The sequence below is a fragment of the Lampris incognitus genome, chromosome 13, assembly GCF_029633865.1.
Source record: "Lampris incognitus isolate fLamInc1 chromosome 13, fLamInc1.hap2, whole genome shotgun sequence".
Lineage (NCBI taxonomy): Eukaryota > Metazoa > Chordata > Actinopteri > Lampriformes > Lampridae > Lampris > Lampris incognitus.
The window spans coordinates 47,691,121-47,708,547 of record NC_079223.1 but is presented as its reverse complement, the minus strand read 5'-3'; the positions used below and the strand labels follow the sequence as shown (position 1 = coordinate 47,708,547).

The following is a 17,427-nucleotide window of genomic DNA, read 5'->3' as shown; positions in this document are numbered from 1 at the left end:
AAACTCCATCTACTGGCGGGGAAAAATAAAGACTTTTCTTCATCTTGCGTTTTGTGCTTCGCAGAAATTCAGCTGTTTGGATCAATACCGGCGCCCCGGTGGCTCACCTGGTAAGAGCGTATACCACATAAGACTGAGTCCTTACCGCAGCGGCGTGGATTCGAATCCGGCTCAGGCCCTTTAGGGGTGGCACTGTGGCGCAATGGTTAGCGCTATCGCCTCAAAGCAAGAAGGTCCTGGGTTCGAGGCCCCGGGGTAGTCCAACCTTGGGGGTCGTCCTCTGTATGGAGTTTGCATGTTCTCCCCGTGTCTGCGTGGGTTTCCTCTGGCTGATCCAGTTTCCTCCCACGGTCCAAAGACATGTAGGTCAGGTGACTCGGCCGAACTAAATTCCCCCTAGGTGTGAATGTGTGTGTGTGTGGGGGGGCCCTGTGATGGTCTGGCAGCCTGTCCAGGGTGTCTCCCCGCCTGCCGCCCAATGACTGCTGGGATAGGCTCCAGCCTCCCCATGACCCCAACTGGGAAAACTGGCTTGGGTAATGGATGGATGGATCCCTCATCTAAATCATACCTCATAGCTCCTTTTTAAAGTTTGGTGACTAAGCCTGACGTTTTATCAGTGCTGTGTTTGCAAGTTCTCGACCACCGGCAGAGTTGTTTAGTATTTAGTTTTTTAAAATAGAATTTGGTCCAACTGACATGTTATATGCTTTCCATTTACCGTTTCCCCTCCATGTAATGTGTTGTCTATTCCACACATTGGGGGGTCTCTAGGGAAATGGGAGCCATTTATTGTACTACATCAAGTTTGTCATGTTCAAAATTTGGAGGAGAAAAAAAGTCCTTAACCTCTTCTTACGTATCGGGAATGCCAAGATGACATCTGCTCAAGGACTCGCCTGAAGATCTGTTATTTAATGAGGTAAGATACAACAGCCTCATCCACCCCAACCTGTCAGTTAAGCTTCATCCACAAAAAGTGAGCCTTTCTTCACGAGGGGAACAGGTCTTGGTGCTTGTTTCATTGGGCACCTATTTGTGAGAATCCCACACATCTTGTTAGTTCATTTTAGGCCTTCAAATATGGTTGTAGTTGTTGACCCTTTCTGTTTTATTTGTGTTTGAATATGTTTAAATTTGCTTTGAAATGGTTTGGTCATTTACTCTTGTTAATGGCAGATTGCTGTTACATTGGGATTGTTTTACGTGCAGGTTTTTCACACGCTCAATTCCCAGATGAGGGGTTGTTATGAACTGACTGTATTCAAAGGCTACTGTCAGTTTGCAGTGAAAGTTAATTTGACTTCATTGTGCTGTTGATATATTGTCACTGATGACAATGTGACACCACTGTGGTCATGCCCATATCATGCCACTGTAGCTGCATCTTTTTCAGGGTCTTCCTCCCATACCTAAATCCCTCCATGACCATATACCGAGGAATTATTTCTTTTTTTAAAAATTATTTCTCACATTATTTCTTTTTTGTTTGGGGGGGGGGATTTCCCCCCCTTTTTCTCCCCAATTGTACCCAGCCAATAACCCCACTCTTCCAAGCCGACCCGGTCTCTGCTCCACCCCCTCTGCCGATCCGGGGAGGGCTGCAGACTACCACATGCCTCCTCCCATACATGTGGAGTCACCAGCCACTTCTTTTCACCTGACAGTGAGGAGTTTCACCAGGGGGACGTAGCGTGTGGGAGGATCACGCTATTCCCCCTAGTTCCCCCTCCCCCCTGAACAGGCGCCCCGACCGACCAGAGGAGGCGCTAGTGCAGTGACCAGGACACATAACCACATCCGGCTTCCCACCCGCAGACACGGCCAGTCGTGTCTGTAGGGATGCCCGACCAAGCCAGAGGTAACATGGGGATTCGAACCACTGAGCCCCGTGTTAGTAGACAACGGAATAGACCGCTACGCTACCCGGACGCCCCACATCACATCATTTCAAACTTTATTTCTATTTTTTCCTTTGCTAAATGAGAAAATATTCTTTTGTATCTGCAACCACGGGCAAAGATGGGATCAGGCCAACATCCTGATTCCTCACCAATGTAAGCGTCTGCTGTAAGCGTCAGCTCTTCGACAATAAAGTATCATAGACCAGTCATTATCACACAGGTCCTCAGGTCACAACAGGACTGCTGGTTTTCTATTCCACCAGGTAGTTAATTACATCCACCTGTTGCTCCAGGTGTAAACTTCCCAGATTTGGAAGCTGGAATCACTGGAACAACAGCTAAATGTAATGAAAAACCTGGTAGAATAAAAGATAAGCAGTACCAGTGGTATTTGAGTTGAGGTAATGAGCCATCAGGGTCAGTCCCCGCATTCTTCCCGGCTGGCACTTGCCCCTGAAAAGTCCCCGGATTGCCTGACATTTTATAACTATTATACATGGATAATAACAGTCCAATACTTGTATTCTCATTCCAAAGGATTTTTAAAAATTTGCTGTAGCCACTCTAATCCACTCAAATTCCTGTCGATGCTACAATCTCACAAGGTCACTGAAGCCAAGATAAGCAACAGGTTTATATAAAAAAAATCATATTAACGACAAGCTGCAAGAAAAACTCCCATTCATCTGATCTGTAACTAGGGGAAAAAATATGGTCATGAGATGGAAGATGGCGTTGATGAGATGGAAGATGGTGTTGATGAGATGGAAGATGGCGTTGATGAGATGGAAGATGGCGTTGATGAGATGGAAGACGGCGCTGATGAGATGGAAGACGGTGTTGATGAGATGGAAGACGGTGTTGATGAGATGGAAGATGGTGTTGATGAGATGGAAGATGGTGTTGATGAGATGGAAGATGGTGTTGATGAGATGGAAGATGGTGTTGATGAGATGGAAGATGGCGTTGATGAGATGGAAGATGGCGTTGATGAGATGGAAGATGGCGTTGATGAGATGGAAGATGGCATTGATGAGATGGAAGATGATGTTGATGAGATGGAAGATGGCGTTGATGAGATGGAAGATGATGTTGATGAGATGGAAGATGGTGTTGATGAGATGGAAGATGGCGTTGATGAGATGGAAGATGGCGTTGATGAGATGGAAGATGGTGATGAGATGGAAGATGGCGTTGATGAGATGGAAGATGGTGCCGTACTATGGCGACTCGCCACAAGCTGCTCTCACCTTGTGGTTTGATTACGTGTTATATGTCGATTTTGTCGCACAAAACGCATCTTGCCCATGATCACCAGACTTTACTGGAAATAAGATTAGAAGTTCCCAACAGCTGGAAGCCGCGGGACTTGCCAAAAGAGATTACCTACAACAAACAGGTACCACAATGGCGCAATGGCCACAGACATCACTGCTGGAGGCGAGGTTAATGAGGCAGCACCCTGATGAGGCTACGACGGTGTCCTACACGGCCCCCGATTCCCAGCATACTGTTTTTAACTGCCAGTCCCTCGACAACAAGCTGAACAAACTTCATTGCTGAAAATCAACTGTCAAAGGGACATGAAGGACTGTTGTGTGTTGTGCTTTACAGAGACTTGGCTAGGCCCTAATACACTTGATAGGGCTATACAAAACTGAAGGTTTTTCTGTGCACTGCATGGACTGACCCATGACAACTACTGGCAAGGTAAAGGGGGGTGGTGTATGCTTCCTTATCAACAATTCATTGTACACTGACATGGAAATACCAGCATGTGCCCTGGTTCCACTGCATGACAGAAGCTAAGCAGGTATGGGCTTGGCAAGTACATGGATGGGAGACCTGAGACAACTGAGTTGCTGCTGAAAATGGTGTTGGTGGGCCATTAGGCGGCAGTCTTCCCATTTGTCCTAATGGAAAAAATCCCAATGCCCCAGTGCAGTGATGGGGACACTGTGCTGTAGGAGATGCCGTCCTTCAGATGAGACGCTAAAAGCGAGATGCTGACTCACTGTGGTCATTAAAGATCCCATGGCACTTATCCAAAGAGTAGGGGTTCCCCATTGTCCTGGCAAAATTCCCAACTTGGCTCTCTCCATCTGGCCACCTCATCATCCTCCCGTGTAATTCGCTCAACCATTCCTCCACCTCAAACTGCTGTGTGGTGAGTGTTCTGGTGCAGAAATGGCAGCCGTGTCTCACCCAGGTGGGTGGTACACATTGGTGGTGGTTTGAAGTGGGCTCCCTCCTTCAATGTGAAGCACTTTGGGTGTTTAGATAAAGTGCTATATAAATGTAATCCATTATTATTATTAAATATTCTCTGTCCTTTTATCCAGTGTTGGTACAACTAACAGTAAGGCGCAGACCAGTGGCGGCTGGCCAGTACAGTGCACATTGGGGCATCGCCCCCTTCAGATATCAAGGAATGAAAATCTACTTACACATGTTAAATATAATTTAGTTGTATAATGCAAATAATTATTAAATAAAGGTGTTTTTCAGTCTGTGAGCGCCTGTCAGCAGCCATTAAATATTGGTTCAAATGGTATTTGGCTGATTTCTGTCTGAATACATATACTTCCTGGGTGAGGGGCGCCGGCCAAAGGATTCCTTATGTATGTCCTCAAACGTTTGGCGAGCAGGTGACCTGAGGCTGCTTTCTGATTGGTTTCTTCAGATTTTCCATGGGGCGCAGTGCTGTGTGCCCCAGACACTCCCACTTTTATTGGTAGTGAATTGGTATTGTTTTAATGTTTTTTTCATCTAATGTGATTGGACGATTCTCGTGGCTGTCAGTCATGTTCACACCCACCACGACGCCTCGTTTCGACTGTCAATCGTCCACCATCTACGAACCCTGATAAAATCTATAGGCTACCTTGTCCTTCTTAATAACTCTGTGACTGTGTGGACATTAAAGCAGCTGTCAGGTGTGCTGCGCCAATGTAAATTGCACCCCCCCCCCCCACAATTTTCAGCACCAGCTGCCACTGGATTGGCTATTTGATTTCCTGACAGGCAGGCCCCAGACTGTGAGAATAAGTAAAACATATTCATCCACATTAGTTCGTAGAACAGGCGCACCTCTCAGGGCTGCTGTCTCAGTCCCCTATTATAGTCTGTACAACACATGACTGTGTTGCCAAATATGACAATAACAGCATCATTAGCTTCGCAGATGACACTACAGTGATTGGCCTAATAAGTGACAGTGATGAGAGGGCCTACAGGAGGGAAGTGGAAGATTTAACCATATGGTGCCATGATAACAACCTCTCTCTAAATTTCAGTAAGACAAAAGAAATCACTGTTGACTTAAGAAGGATCAGAGGAAATCACATTCCTATTCCCATCAATGGTTCATTTCTTGAAATTGTGGGCAGTTTTAGATTTCTCGGTTTACACATCACAGACACCCTCACATGGTCTCTCAACACCAATTGCATCCTCAAGAAGGTACAGCAGTGACTGTATTGTCTAAGGTTTCTCAAGAGTTTTGGGATGACAAAACTCCTATGAACCCCCCCCCCCCTTTTTCTCCGCAATTGTACACGTCCAATTACGCCACTCCTCTGAGCCGTCTCGGGCGCTGCTCCAGCCCCTCTGCCGATCCGGGGAGGGCTGCAGACTACCACATGCCTCCTCCCATACATGTGAAGTCGCCAGCCACTTCTTATCACCTGACAGGAGTTTCGCCAGGGGGACGCAGCGCGTGGGAGGATCATGCTATTCTCCCCAGTCCCCCTGAACAGAACAGGCCCCCCAACCAACTAGAGGAGGCGCTAGTGCAGCGACCAGGACACATACCCACATCCGGCTTCCAACCCGCAGACACAGCCAACTGTGTCTGTAGGGACGCCCGACCAAGCCGGAGGTAACACGGGGAATCGAACTGGCAATCCCCATGTTGGTAGGCAATGGAATAGACCACTGTGCTACCCGAACGCCCAAAAATCTCTTATGAACTGTTATGGCAGTACCATGGAGAGGGTCTTGACAGGCTGTATCCCAGTGTGGTTTGGCAACCTGACTGCTCAGGACTGCAGACTGCTGCAAAGGACTGACGGCAGCAAAAATCACTGGCATGGAGCTACCACAACTTCATAATATTTACAGAGCACAAGAATGTCATTGTATTACTACACACGACAATAAAGTTGAACTTGAACTTGAAAGTGTCCCAGTTTTGCTCCCAGAAATGGGGTCACCTGAACTTGAGAACCACTCTCCTAGAGGGATATGACAAACACTGGATTCAGAAGTTTGCGAGCTAGGCTTTATTGCTAAATGAGTGCCTAGCTAAAGGTAATTGAATAATCAGCTAGTGACTCATTTGCTGTTGTTGTGTGATTAAGGCCTAGCTTGCTAACTAGCGAGCTGACCGTGATCTGTTGGTTCTGCTGATGATGGTGTTCGGTCTGCTGCTTTTTTCTTTTTAAATGTGAACTTGAGAATTTCACTCAGTAGTTAAACCTTTTCTTGCTATTTACATTTTTATTCATTTTTGAAACCCATTTGTTCATGATTTCATAGACATCTTTTTTATTTTTTATTTATTTACATTGTTTTTTTTGGATTTTCCCCCCTTTTTATTTCCATTGTATTCAGCCAGTTACCCCACTCTTCCGAGCCGTCCTGGTCACTGCTCCAGCCCCTCTGCCGATCCGGGGAGGGCTGCAGACTACCACATGCCTCCTCCCATACATGTGGAGTCACCAGCTGCTTCTTATCACCTTATAGTGAGGAGTAGCATGTGGGTGGATCACGCTATTGCCCCTAGTTCCCCCTCCCCCCTGAACAGGCGCCCCAACCGACCAGAGAAAGCACCAGTGCAGCGACCAGGACACATACCCACATCCGGCCTCCCAGCCGCAGACACTGCCGATTGTGTCTGTAGGGACGCCCCACCAAGCTGGAAGCAACACGGGGATTTGAACCGGTGAGCCCCGGGTTGGTATACAACGGAATAGACCGCCACGCCACCCGGACGCCATGTCATAGACAGCTTGTCATGCACACAAGCGGTTATTGGTCATGACATAACACGCTGTTCAGTTAAAAAAATGCTCTCATTATTTGTCATTGGTCATCATGCCTATACCGATTCATTTTCTAATCTGTAATTCAAGCATGTTTTGTAGTGTCATGCATTGACCTGTAGGCAAAAGTGTAACTGTACATATGTCTAACTAAACCAGATACCCATTATATCAAACGTCTACGCCTTTTTTGCGTTGTAACCGACAAAGAGTGGACATTATGAACCGAGCCGCAAAATCTTACTGTTCATTCATCATCATCAGCCGCTTCTCCGGGGTCGGGTCGCGGTGGCAGCAAGCTAAGTAGGCCACTCCAGACGTCCCTCTCCCCAGCAACACCTTCCAGCTCCTCCTGGGGGGTCCCAAGGTGTTCCCAGGCCAGATTGGACATGTAGTCCCTCCAGCAAGTTCTGGGTCTACCCCGGGGTCTCCTCCCAGTTGGACCTGCCCGGTAAACCTCCAAAGGAAGGTGCCCAGGAGGCATCCTGATCAGACGCCTGAACCACCTCCACTGGCTCCTTTCGATGCGAAGGAGCAGCGGCTCTACTCCGAGCTCCCTCCAGATGTCTGAGCTCCTCACCCTATCTCTAAGGCTGAGCCCAGACACCCTACGGAGGAAACTCATTTCAGCCGCTTGTTTCCACGATCTCACCCTTTCGGTCACTACCCAAAGCTCATGACCATAGGTGAGGGTTGGAACGAAGACTGACTGGTAAATTGAGAGCTTTGCCTTCTGGCTCAGCTCCCTCTTCACCACAACGGTCCGGTACAATGTCCACATTACTGCTGATGCTGCACCAATCCGCCTGTCAATCTCCCGCTCTGTCCTACCCTCACTCGTGAACAAGACCCCGAGATACTTGAACTCCTTCACTTGAGGCAACAACTCATCCCCAACCCGGAGGGAGCAATCTACCATTTTCCAGTAGAAAACCATGGACAAAATTACTGTTTTGTCCTGTATTTGGACTGTTTGCATTTGGTCAACCTACAAGTATCTTATATTTCTTCCCTCTTGTTTTATATAAAATTGCCTTTTTGATGGAGAAAGGTGGATTTTTTTTTAATGTAGACATAACATTTTCTGTATGCATATACTATGTTATTATTGTTCACCTTAATAACACCCCCCCCCAACTTGAATTATAAGATGAGGATATAGGAGATGAGCGTGGAGTGTGGAAAGTGGATGCCAAAATAGCTGTTATGGTATTGAAGAGGAATTTTAGGCTCCCTCAGCACTTGTTTTTGTGATGTTAATATTGGGGTCAGTTGTACACAAATTACTCAATAAAACATTCACCCCCCCCTTTTTTTTTCTCTCCCCAATTGTATCTGGCCAATACACCACTCTTCCGAGCTGTCCCGGTCTCTGCTCCACCCCCTCTGCCGATCTGAGGAGGGCTGCAGACTACCACATGCCTCCTCCGATACATGTGGAGTCACCAGCCATTTCTTTTCACCTGACAGTGCGAGTTTCGCCAGGCGGACGTAGCAAGATCACACTATTCCCCCCGAGTCCCCCCCCCATAAACAGGCGCCCCAACCAACCAGAGGAGGCATTAGTGCAGCAACCAGGATACATACCAACATCCGGCTTCCCACCCACAGACACGGTCAATCGTGTTTGTAGGGATGCCCAACCAAGCCGGAGGTAACACAGGGATTCGAACCGGGATCCCCATGTTGGTAGGCAACGTAATAGACTACTACACTACCCAGATGCCCCCTCAATAAAACACTCATTTGAGCTTCGAGCTCACAGGCAAATGCAGGGTACAAGTGAAAAATTCCTTTTTCAGTAAAGGGCATCCTGCAGACCCTGATATGGCCCTGGCCCACTCTTGTTATTTAGTTGCCTGTCAATGGTATGGATAAGGAACTGAACTGTCTCTTGACTTGCCTTGATTTGTTGCTTATTTGATTGGTATTTCAGCATTATGCTGTCAGGCATTTGCAGGGCCAGAATAGAGTGGCATGACTAAATGAAATAGAACTAGAAAAATGCTTTTCCACAGAAAAAGCGTGTGAATGCTGAGCAGGTGAAAGAAATCGCGAAAGCATTGCTGAAAATGGATAAATAGGAAAAGTCAGAAAGTCCCTAGCCTACCTGAAATACCTGGAAACTGAAATGTGAAATGGCTGAATATTTTAAAAGTTTTAAAGGTATAAAAAACTGAAAAATTTGCCATAATGTGCTAAATACATAAATAGTTTGATTGTTGAATGGTTTCTGTAGTTTAAAGTATGAAAAAGTGGAAGTGGTGCCACTAATAAAGAACTGCAAAGCAATAGTGTGAATGCCCAGCATTCACACTAATTAGGCTGGCAGTTGAGTTTCAAATTGATATGTGACGTCACAATAGGACCGAACATTCTAACAGGCAAAGTGTATGGCAGAATTGCTAAACTTCAGAGCTGAATTGTTGAAAAACTATAAAATGTTTTTAAAATCTGAATAGGGTTCTGAAAGAGCTGAATGTCCTGAACTGTTTAAGCTTTAAATGGGGTTTCTAGCTCAAAACAATGAAGGAGGAGATACAGTTCAAAGGTAGTGAGGGTTTCAACCTTTCCCCATAGACTTCCATTGTTTCGAAAAAGTAGAAAAAGCTTAATATGTCTAAAAGTATAAAAGATTTCAAAAAAACGTGAGCCTTAATGGGCTTAACGAGATGAACGTGTTGATACCTGAATGGTTTCAGTGGCTAAAAGTATGAAGGAGTAAAAGAGGTGGAAAGGTTGCAAAAGTCCCCCATTGACTCCCATTCAAAAAATGGCTGAAAAAAGTTGAATATTTCCAAAAAGTTCAAAAGGTATGAAAAATCTGAAAGGGGAGCACTAATGTGCTTAATGAGTTGAACATTTTGATAGTTGAATGGTTTCAGTGGCTAAAAGTATGAAGGAGTAAAAGAGATGGAAAGGTTGCAAAAGTCCCCCATTGACTCCCATTCAAAAAATGGCTGAAAAAAGTTGAATATTTCAAAAAGTTCAAAAGGTATGAAAAATCTGAAAGGGGAGCACTAATGTCCTTAATGAGTTGAATGATTTCAGTAGCTAAAAGTATGAAGGAGCTACAAAGTGTCAAAAAATGGGCGGGAAAAAAAATAAAGAAATAAAGAACTGCAAAGCAATAGGGTGAATGCCCCCAGCATTCACACTAACAATGACTGAGCAGTGACAAATAGAAATGTGAACTATACATTGAAGTTGTGAGTCTTAATTAATACCCTGCATATAAAATATTAAGAAATAATTTGCAATGCACCTCTTGCACACTTTGGGACCAATTTTAATATTCTTTCAGGGGGCCCAGCATTTCTTTCCTTATTTTTCTAAAATTTATTTCTGATTTCTCCCTTTTTTCTCCCAAAATAGTGGCCAATCGCTCCCTATTTTAATTCAAACACCCACCCTGGTACTGCATGCGTTCGCCAACTGCATCTCTCCGGCCGGCAGTCTCGAAGGAGTCGCCTCGCCACTTTCGTGACAAGGCGACTCCAGGCCGAACCACTGCTTTTTCCCCACACACACAGACGCATTCGTGTGACGAACACAAGCTGACTCCGCCCCCCTCCCGAAGACGGCGCTGCCAAGTATTGCTGCTTCATCGAGTCCGGCCATAGTCGGATCTGACGAGACCGGGGCGTGACCCCCGGTCCCCAGTGGGTAACTGCGGGGGGGCCCAGCATTTCTAGCTACGCCCCTGCAGTGACGTAATGATACAGGACCTCTCCTTTTACAGTCGACCTGCTGGATCACCACCAGGGACCCCATGATTTACAAATTCAGCCCTGGTTACAACCAGTGCTCTCCAAACAGAGGGCAGATATTGTTCAAGGGTGCTAGAAGGGGCAGTAAAATCTCACTGAGTGGTTCAGCAGGCTTGTGAGCCATGACTTTACAAAGAAGGCCGCGGGCTATGTGGAGAACATGACGTTCTACATGTTAGCGATTTTGGCGCTGGGTCGGCCGTCACTCCTTAATAAAGCGCATCTGTCCTTTACCAGGAGGAAACATGAGCAGGGTTTCACTGGAAGTCCTCCAGGGCTTGTTCTCCGACCACAGATTAGACAGCCTAGGCTTGAACTCTTGATATATGTCACTCTCTTTTCTGTTTGCTTTGAATTGCCTCAGTTATGTACGGGAAACCAACCCTATCATGTGAATAACTTATGGCAACGCCCATGTTCTGGGGCCCAAAACAATGCAGTGTGGTCATTGGGGAACAGCCAAGAAACCGTTCTCCTTTTGTTTGAGGACTAGTCGCTGCATCATTCTGTCTGTAGGTTTTGGTACATTGGGGAAATATCTGTGACTTTTGTCACAATGCTGCACTTCTGCCACGTGATCTGCAGCTCATCACATAAGAGAAAAAGTCAGTTATCTCCCATTTTATGTCTAAGAAATTACACACCGTCTTTCCAGGCAGAACATGAAATTAGCCATTAGCAGTGCTGCTCAACTCAGACGTCTTCAAATGTAATTAGTAATGGAATCCAATCCAGTTGTGTCCAGTCCAGCTGTGTCCAGTCCAGCTGTGTCCAGTCCAGCTGTGTCCAGTCCAGCTGTGTCCAGTCCAGCAGTCCTTCGGAAAGAATCTCATCATCTACTTTTTTTTTTAACAAATTTTTTACCCCTTTTTCTCCCCAACTGCACCTGGTCAATTACCCCACTCTTCCGAGCTGTCCTGGTCGCTGCGCCAACCCCTCTGCCGATCCGGGAAGGGCTGCAGACTACCACATGCCTCCTCCGACACATATTGAGTTGCCAGCCACTTCTTTTCACCTGACAGTGAGGAGTTTCGCCAGGCCCAGATAGCAAAATTGCTGTGACCCGGACTGCTCCTGTTTGCCAGATCTGGGCCAGAACCAAGCCATAGCAATGCCGCATGTGCCACATATTTGCCAAAGGTGGCCCATATTTGTTTTTTGATTTTTGGGCCATATTCACCATTTACCACACGGGCCACCTCAGGGTCACATCCAAATCACATGTTGCCCACAGCACTACATTTTTGCCAGAAAAGGCCCATATTTGATTTGGCATATTTGGGCCATATTTGCTATTATACATGTGGGCCACGTCAGGCTCACATCCATTTTGTCAGGGCCAGGAGAAGACCATCAGTGCCGCATCAGTGCCTGAAGTGGCCCTTATCCGGATGCTATCTGGCGGGGGATGTAGCACGTGGGAGGATCACGCTATTCCCCCCAGTTCCCCCTCCCCCCTGAACAGGCACCCCAACCGACCAGAGGAGGCGCTAGTGCAGCGACCAGGTGACATACCCACATCCGGCTTCCCACCCGCAGACACGGCCAATTGTGTCTGTAGGGATGCCCGACCAAGCCGGAGGTAACATGGGGATTCGAAACGGCGATCCTTGTGTTGCTAGGCAACGGAATAGACCGCTACGCTGCCCGGATGCCGGACTGTCATCATCTACTTGTGCACCCATTGAAATTCACACAATTGTGTCCGAGAGATACAAAAATGTGTGTGTGTGTGTGTGTGTGTGTGTGTGTGTGTGTGTGTGTGTGTGTGTGTGTGTGTGTGTGTGTGTGTGTGTAGGTACTGGATAGTGACATTCCCTGCAGAGTTTAACCTGGATCTGGGTCTGATCAGGGTGACAGAGGAGTTTAGGGATTTGGCTTTACAGCTTGGTTGTGAAGAGCACATCAAACTCATCGACATCTCCACCATGTAAGCCCGCATACTCACAGGATATACTCGTATACCTAATACACCACCATGTGCACGCAAGTGCATGAGTATAAAAGCATCCAGGTATAATTATGAATGCATACGCACAAAAAAAGAAAATCACCCACATTGCATGCTGTTCATATGAGTATTGCATTTTGCACAGACAGCAGGCGAGAAAATACACATGTGCACACAAACAGCCAGGTGTTGACATGAGCGGCTGCTTCTCCCTCTGTAGCTCATCATATGACTGGATGCGTAAGCTGACCCAGAGAAAGAAGCATGTGAAGAAAGGCAAGGCCTCGCTGCTCTTTGACCACCTGGAGCCCATGGAGCTGGCTGAGCACCTCACCTTCCTGGAGTTCAAGTCCATCAGAAGGATATCGGTTCGTACAGAAATGTCCATTAATGTTCCCCTACTTTTTGTGCGTTATCGATGTTTGTGTTGTGCATGCAACCAGTGTTTTTGGGAGAGATGTCTGTACAAGCTACACGTTAGGGGTGTAAACACAGGTTCATCATGATACAATATTATGTTGACTCTTTGGACGACGACATGATATTTGCTGATATCACAGTCTGCCACAATATGATGTTGATTTGATTCCATTCAGGGGCCTGTGATTGATATGAGACGATATCATACACCCATTTAGCACAACCAGTTATATTCATATAAATCTTGGAAAGTGAGAGGATGCCTGAGGAGTGGAGAAGAAGCATGCTGGTACCGATTTTCAAGAACAAGGGTGATGTGCAGAACTGTAGCAACTACAGAGGTATAAAGTTGATCAGCCACAGCATGAAGATATGGGAAAGAGTAATAGAAGCTAGGTTAAGAGGAGGAGAGGTGATGATCAGCGAGCAGCAGTATGGTTTCATGCCAGGAAAGAGCACCACAGATGTGATGTTTGCTTTGAGAATGTTGATGGAGAAGTATAGAGAAGGCCAGAAGGAGGTACATTGTGTCTTTGTAGATTTAGAGAACGCATATGACAGGGTGCAGAGAGAGGAGGTGTGGTATTGTATGAGGAGGTCGGGAGTTGCCGAGAAGTATGTAGGAGTGGTGCAGGATATGTATGAGGGAAGTGTGACAGTGGTGAGGTGTGTGGTTGGAATGACAGATGGGTTCAAGGTGGAGGTGGGATTACATCAAGGATCGGCTCTGAGCCCTTTCTTGTTTGCAGTGGTGATGGACAAGATCAGGCAGGAGTCTCCATGGACGATGATGTTCACGGATGACATTGTGATCTGTAGTAGGGTGCAGGTTGAGGAGAGCCTGGAGAGGTGGAGGTATGCACTGGAGAGAAGAGGAATAAAAGAAAGTAGGAGCAAGACAGAATACCTATGCATGAATGAGAGGGAGGACAGTGGAATGGTGAGGATGCAAGGAGTGGAGGGGATGAAGGCATATTAGTTTAAATACTTGGGGTCAACTGTCCAAAGTAGTGGGGAGTGCAGGAGAGAGGTGAAGAAGAGAGTGCAGGCAGGGTGGAGTGGGTGGAGAAGAGTGTCAGGAGTGAGTTGTGACAGAAGGGTACCAGCAAGAGTTAAAGGGAAGGTTTACAAGATGGTTGTGAGACCAGCTATGTTGTATGGTTTGGAGACAGTGGCACTGATGAAAAGACAGGAGGAGGAGCTGGAGGTGGCAGAGATGAAGATGATAAGATTTTCACTGGGAGTGATGAAGAAGGACAGGATTAGAAACGAGTATATTAGAGGGACAGCTCAGGTTGGACGGTTTGGAGACAAAGCAAGAGAGGCAAGACTGAGATGGTTTGGACATGTGTGGAGGAGAGATGCTGGGTATACTGGGAGAAGGATGCTGAATATGGAGCTGCCAGGGAAGAGGAGAAGAGGAAGGCCAAAGAGGAGGTTTATGGATGTGGTGAGGGAGGACATGCAGGTGGCTGGTGTGACAGAGGAAGATGCAGAGGACAGGAAGAGATGGAAACGGATGATCCGCTGTGGCGCCCCCTAACGGAAGCAGCCGAAAGTAGTAGTAGTAGCAGTAGTAGTAGCAGTAGTAGTAGCAGTAGTAGTAGTAGTAGTAGTAGTAGTAGTAGTAGTAGTAGCAGTAGCAGTAGCAGTAGTAGTAGCAGTAGTAGTAGTAGTTACATTTATATAAACTCACAAAAAGCAACTAAAATATGATGGACAATTTTATTACTGAGCTCTTCCACACATTTAAATGAAAAACGATCTATTTTAATTTTTAAAATGTTTACTTAAATAATTAAATAATTAATACTTTTTATTGAAAATAATAAAAATAGACCTAAATGAAAAATTTTAATTTGTAATTTTTTAAATTTAAATAATTGAACAAATTGGCTAATTAAATTAAGTAATTTAAGTAAATGTGATAATATATTTCATTTATTTTAATCCATGAAAAATACTTTTTATTAAGAAGACTAAAAATAGACTTCCTGTTACTCACTATGACGTGTCACTTTTCTCATGTTTAAGTGCATGTGTTTTTTATTAGTTAACTGGAGGAGCCCTTGATGACCTATGACCTATGAACAAGAACCATGCACATCTCTGCTTCAGCACCTTGGATTCACGAGGTTCTACCTGTGTGCCCAGTGGTTTAGAGATATTGAGCTCTAAATTGTTCACATCCCGGGCTTATCTTAAAGATGATGATATGGACTGGTTTATACTTTGCATCGATCATACTGGATTGTTGATCATTGAATCGAAAGATTGATCCAGATCGACGGGTCGTTACACCTCTAGTAGATATGAACCGTAAATTTGAGCAGTATCAACATGTTTCTGTGTTTAAAAGAGGGTTATGTGTATTAAGTGGCATATAGCTGAACAGGAACTTGATAGGGAAGGCTGTATAAAGTGTCCTGAGAAGCTGTACAGCTGTTGGAAAATGTGAGAGCTACAGCTGGCGTCAGCATGAGCTGGCTGCTCTTCTGATTTCCAGACACACTGATTAGGTCAGAACGCTGATGTCAGTCGGAACATCAAAACATGTTCCCAGGGTGTGATGATAAGAAAATGAGTAAATATGTTCTTAGTTGAGTGTGCGAGTTTGTGTGTATGCACGTGTATGTCGGTAGGAGGTTTTTTCCATTTATGAATATGTGCACACAATCTTGGAAAGTGAGAGGATGTCTGAGGAGTGAAGAAGAAGCATACTGGTACCGATTTTCAAGAGGTGCAATGTGCAGAACTGTAGCAACCACAGAGGTATAAAGTTGATCAGCCACAGCATGAAGATATGGGAAAGAGTAATAGAAGCTAGGTTAAGAGGAGAGGTGACGATTAGCGAGCAGCAGTATGGTTTCATGCCAGGAAAGAACACCACAGATGTGATGTTTGCTTTGGGAATGTTGATGGAGAAGTATAGAGGAGGCCAGGAGGAGTCACATTGTGTCTTTGTGGATTTAGAGAAAGCATACGACAGGGTGCCGAGAGAGGAGGTGTGGTATTGTATGAGGAAGTAGGGACTGGCAGAAAAGTATGTAAGAGTGTCAAATAAACCCAACCATATTGTATAATACTGTACATTGTACGTATACTGGTACACTCTGTCATGTCCATCTACCTCAGACATGTCTGTAAGTAACCTGCTAACATTTATTTCAGCATCTCTGATATATTCTCTGCACCACTGCACTTTATCACCTCTTATTTTGCCTGTATATAGTCAATCCTTGTGTTGCTTATAGCTGAAGATTATAATGGCCAATAATAATAACAATAATAATAATAACAATCTGATTATGAGTGGTGCAGAATATGTATGAGGGTAGTGTGACAGTGGTGAGGTGTGTGGTAGGAATGACAGATGGGTTCAAGGTGGAGGTGGGATTACATCATGGATCAGCTCTGAGCCCTTTCTTGTTTGCAATGGTGATGGACAGGTTGACGGACGAGATCAGGCAGGAGTCTCCGTGGACGATGATATTCGCAGATGACATTGTGATCTGTAGTGAGAGTAGGGAGCAGGTTGAGGAGAGCCTGGAGAGGTGGAGGTATGCACTGGAGAGAAGAGGAATGAAAGTCAGTAGGAGCAAGACGGAATACCTATGCGTGACTGAGAGGGAGGACAGTGGAATGGTGAGGATGCAAGGAGTAGAGGTGGTGAAGGCATATGCGTTTAAATACTTGGGGTCAACTGTTCGAAGTAACACGGATTTCGGAAGAGAGGTGAAGAAGAGAGTGCAGGCAGGGTGGGGTGGGGGGAGAAGAGTGTCAGGAGTGATTTGTGACAGAAGGGTACCAGCCAGAGTTAAAGGGAAGGTTTACAAGATGGTTGTCAGACCAGCTATGTTATATGGTTTGGAGACAGTGGCACTGATGAAAAGACAGGAGGTGGAGCTGGAGGTGGCAGAAGATTGAGATGGTTTAGACATGTGGAGGAGAGATGCTGGGTATATTGGGAGAAGGATACTGAATATGGAGCTGCCAGGGAAGAGGAAAAGAGGAAGGCCAAAGAGGAGGTTTATGGATGTGGTGAGGGAGGACATGCAGGTGGCTGGTGTGACAGAGGAAGATGCAGAGGACAGGAAGAGATGGAAACAAATGATCCGCTGTGGCGCCCCCTAACGGGAGCAGCTGAAAGTAGTAGTAGTGACATGGTCATCTGCTGTTGCAGATATAGAAACTACAGGGGCACAGGCAAACATATTACCTCCTTTTGTAAAAGTATAAATTTCAAATTTAGTGTAGACTTTAGAGTAGATTATGTAAATTAAAATTGAGCTTGTATGTTTCCCTGTTAATGTTCACATTTGCTTGTGAGATGGTAA

At 45.7% G+C, this 17,427-nt stretch overlaps 1 protein-coding gene across 1 annotated transcript in view; it reads left to right on the top strand.

The window, feature by feature from the left end:
- rasgrp3 (RAS guanyl releasing protein 3 (calcium and DAG-regulated)) overlaps window positions 1-17,427 on the top strand; it is a 60,778-nt gene that overhangs the window by 28,923 nt on the left and 14,428 nt on the right. The window contains exons 4-6 of the mRNA XM_056291543.1: window positions 860-922; window positions 12,518-12,649; window positions 12,891-13,038. Of these exons, the coding sequence (XP_056147518.1) occupies window positions 860-922; window positions 12,518-12,649; window positions 12,891-13,038 (343 nt within the window). The remainder of the gene's footprint in view (window positions 1-859; window positions 923-12,517; window positions 12,650-12,890; window positions 13,039-17,427) is intronic.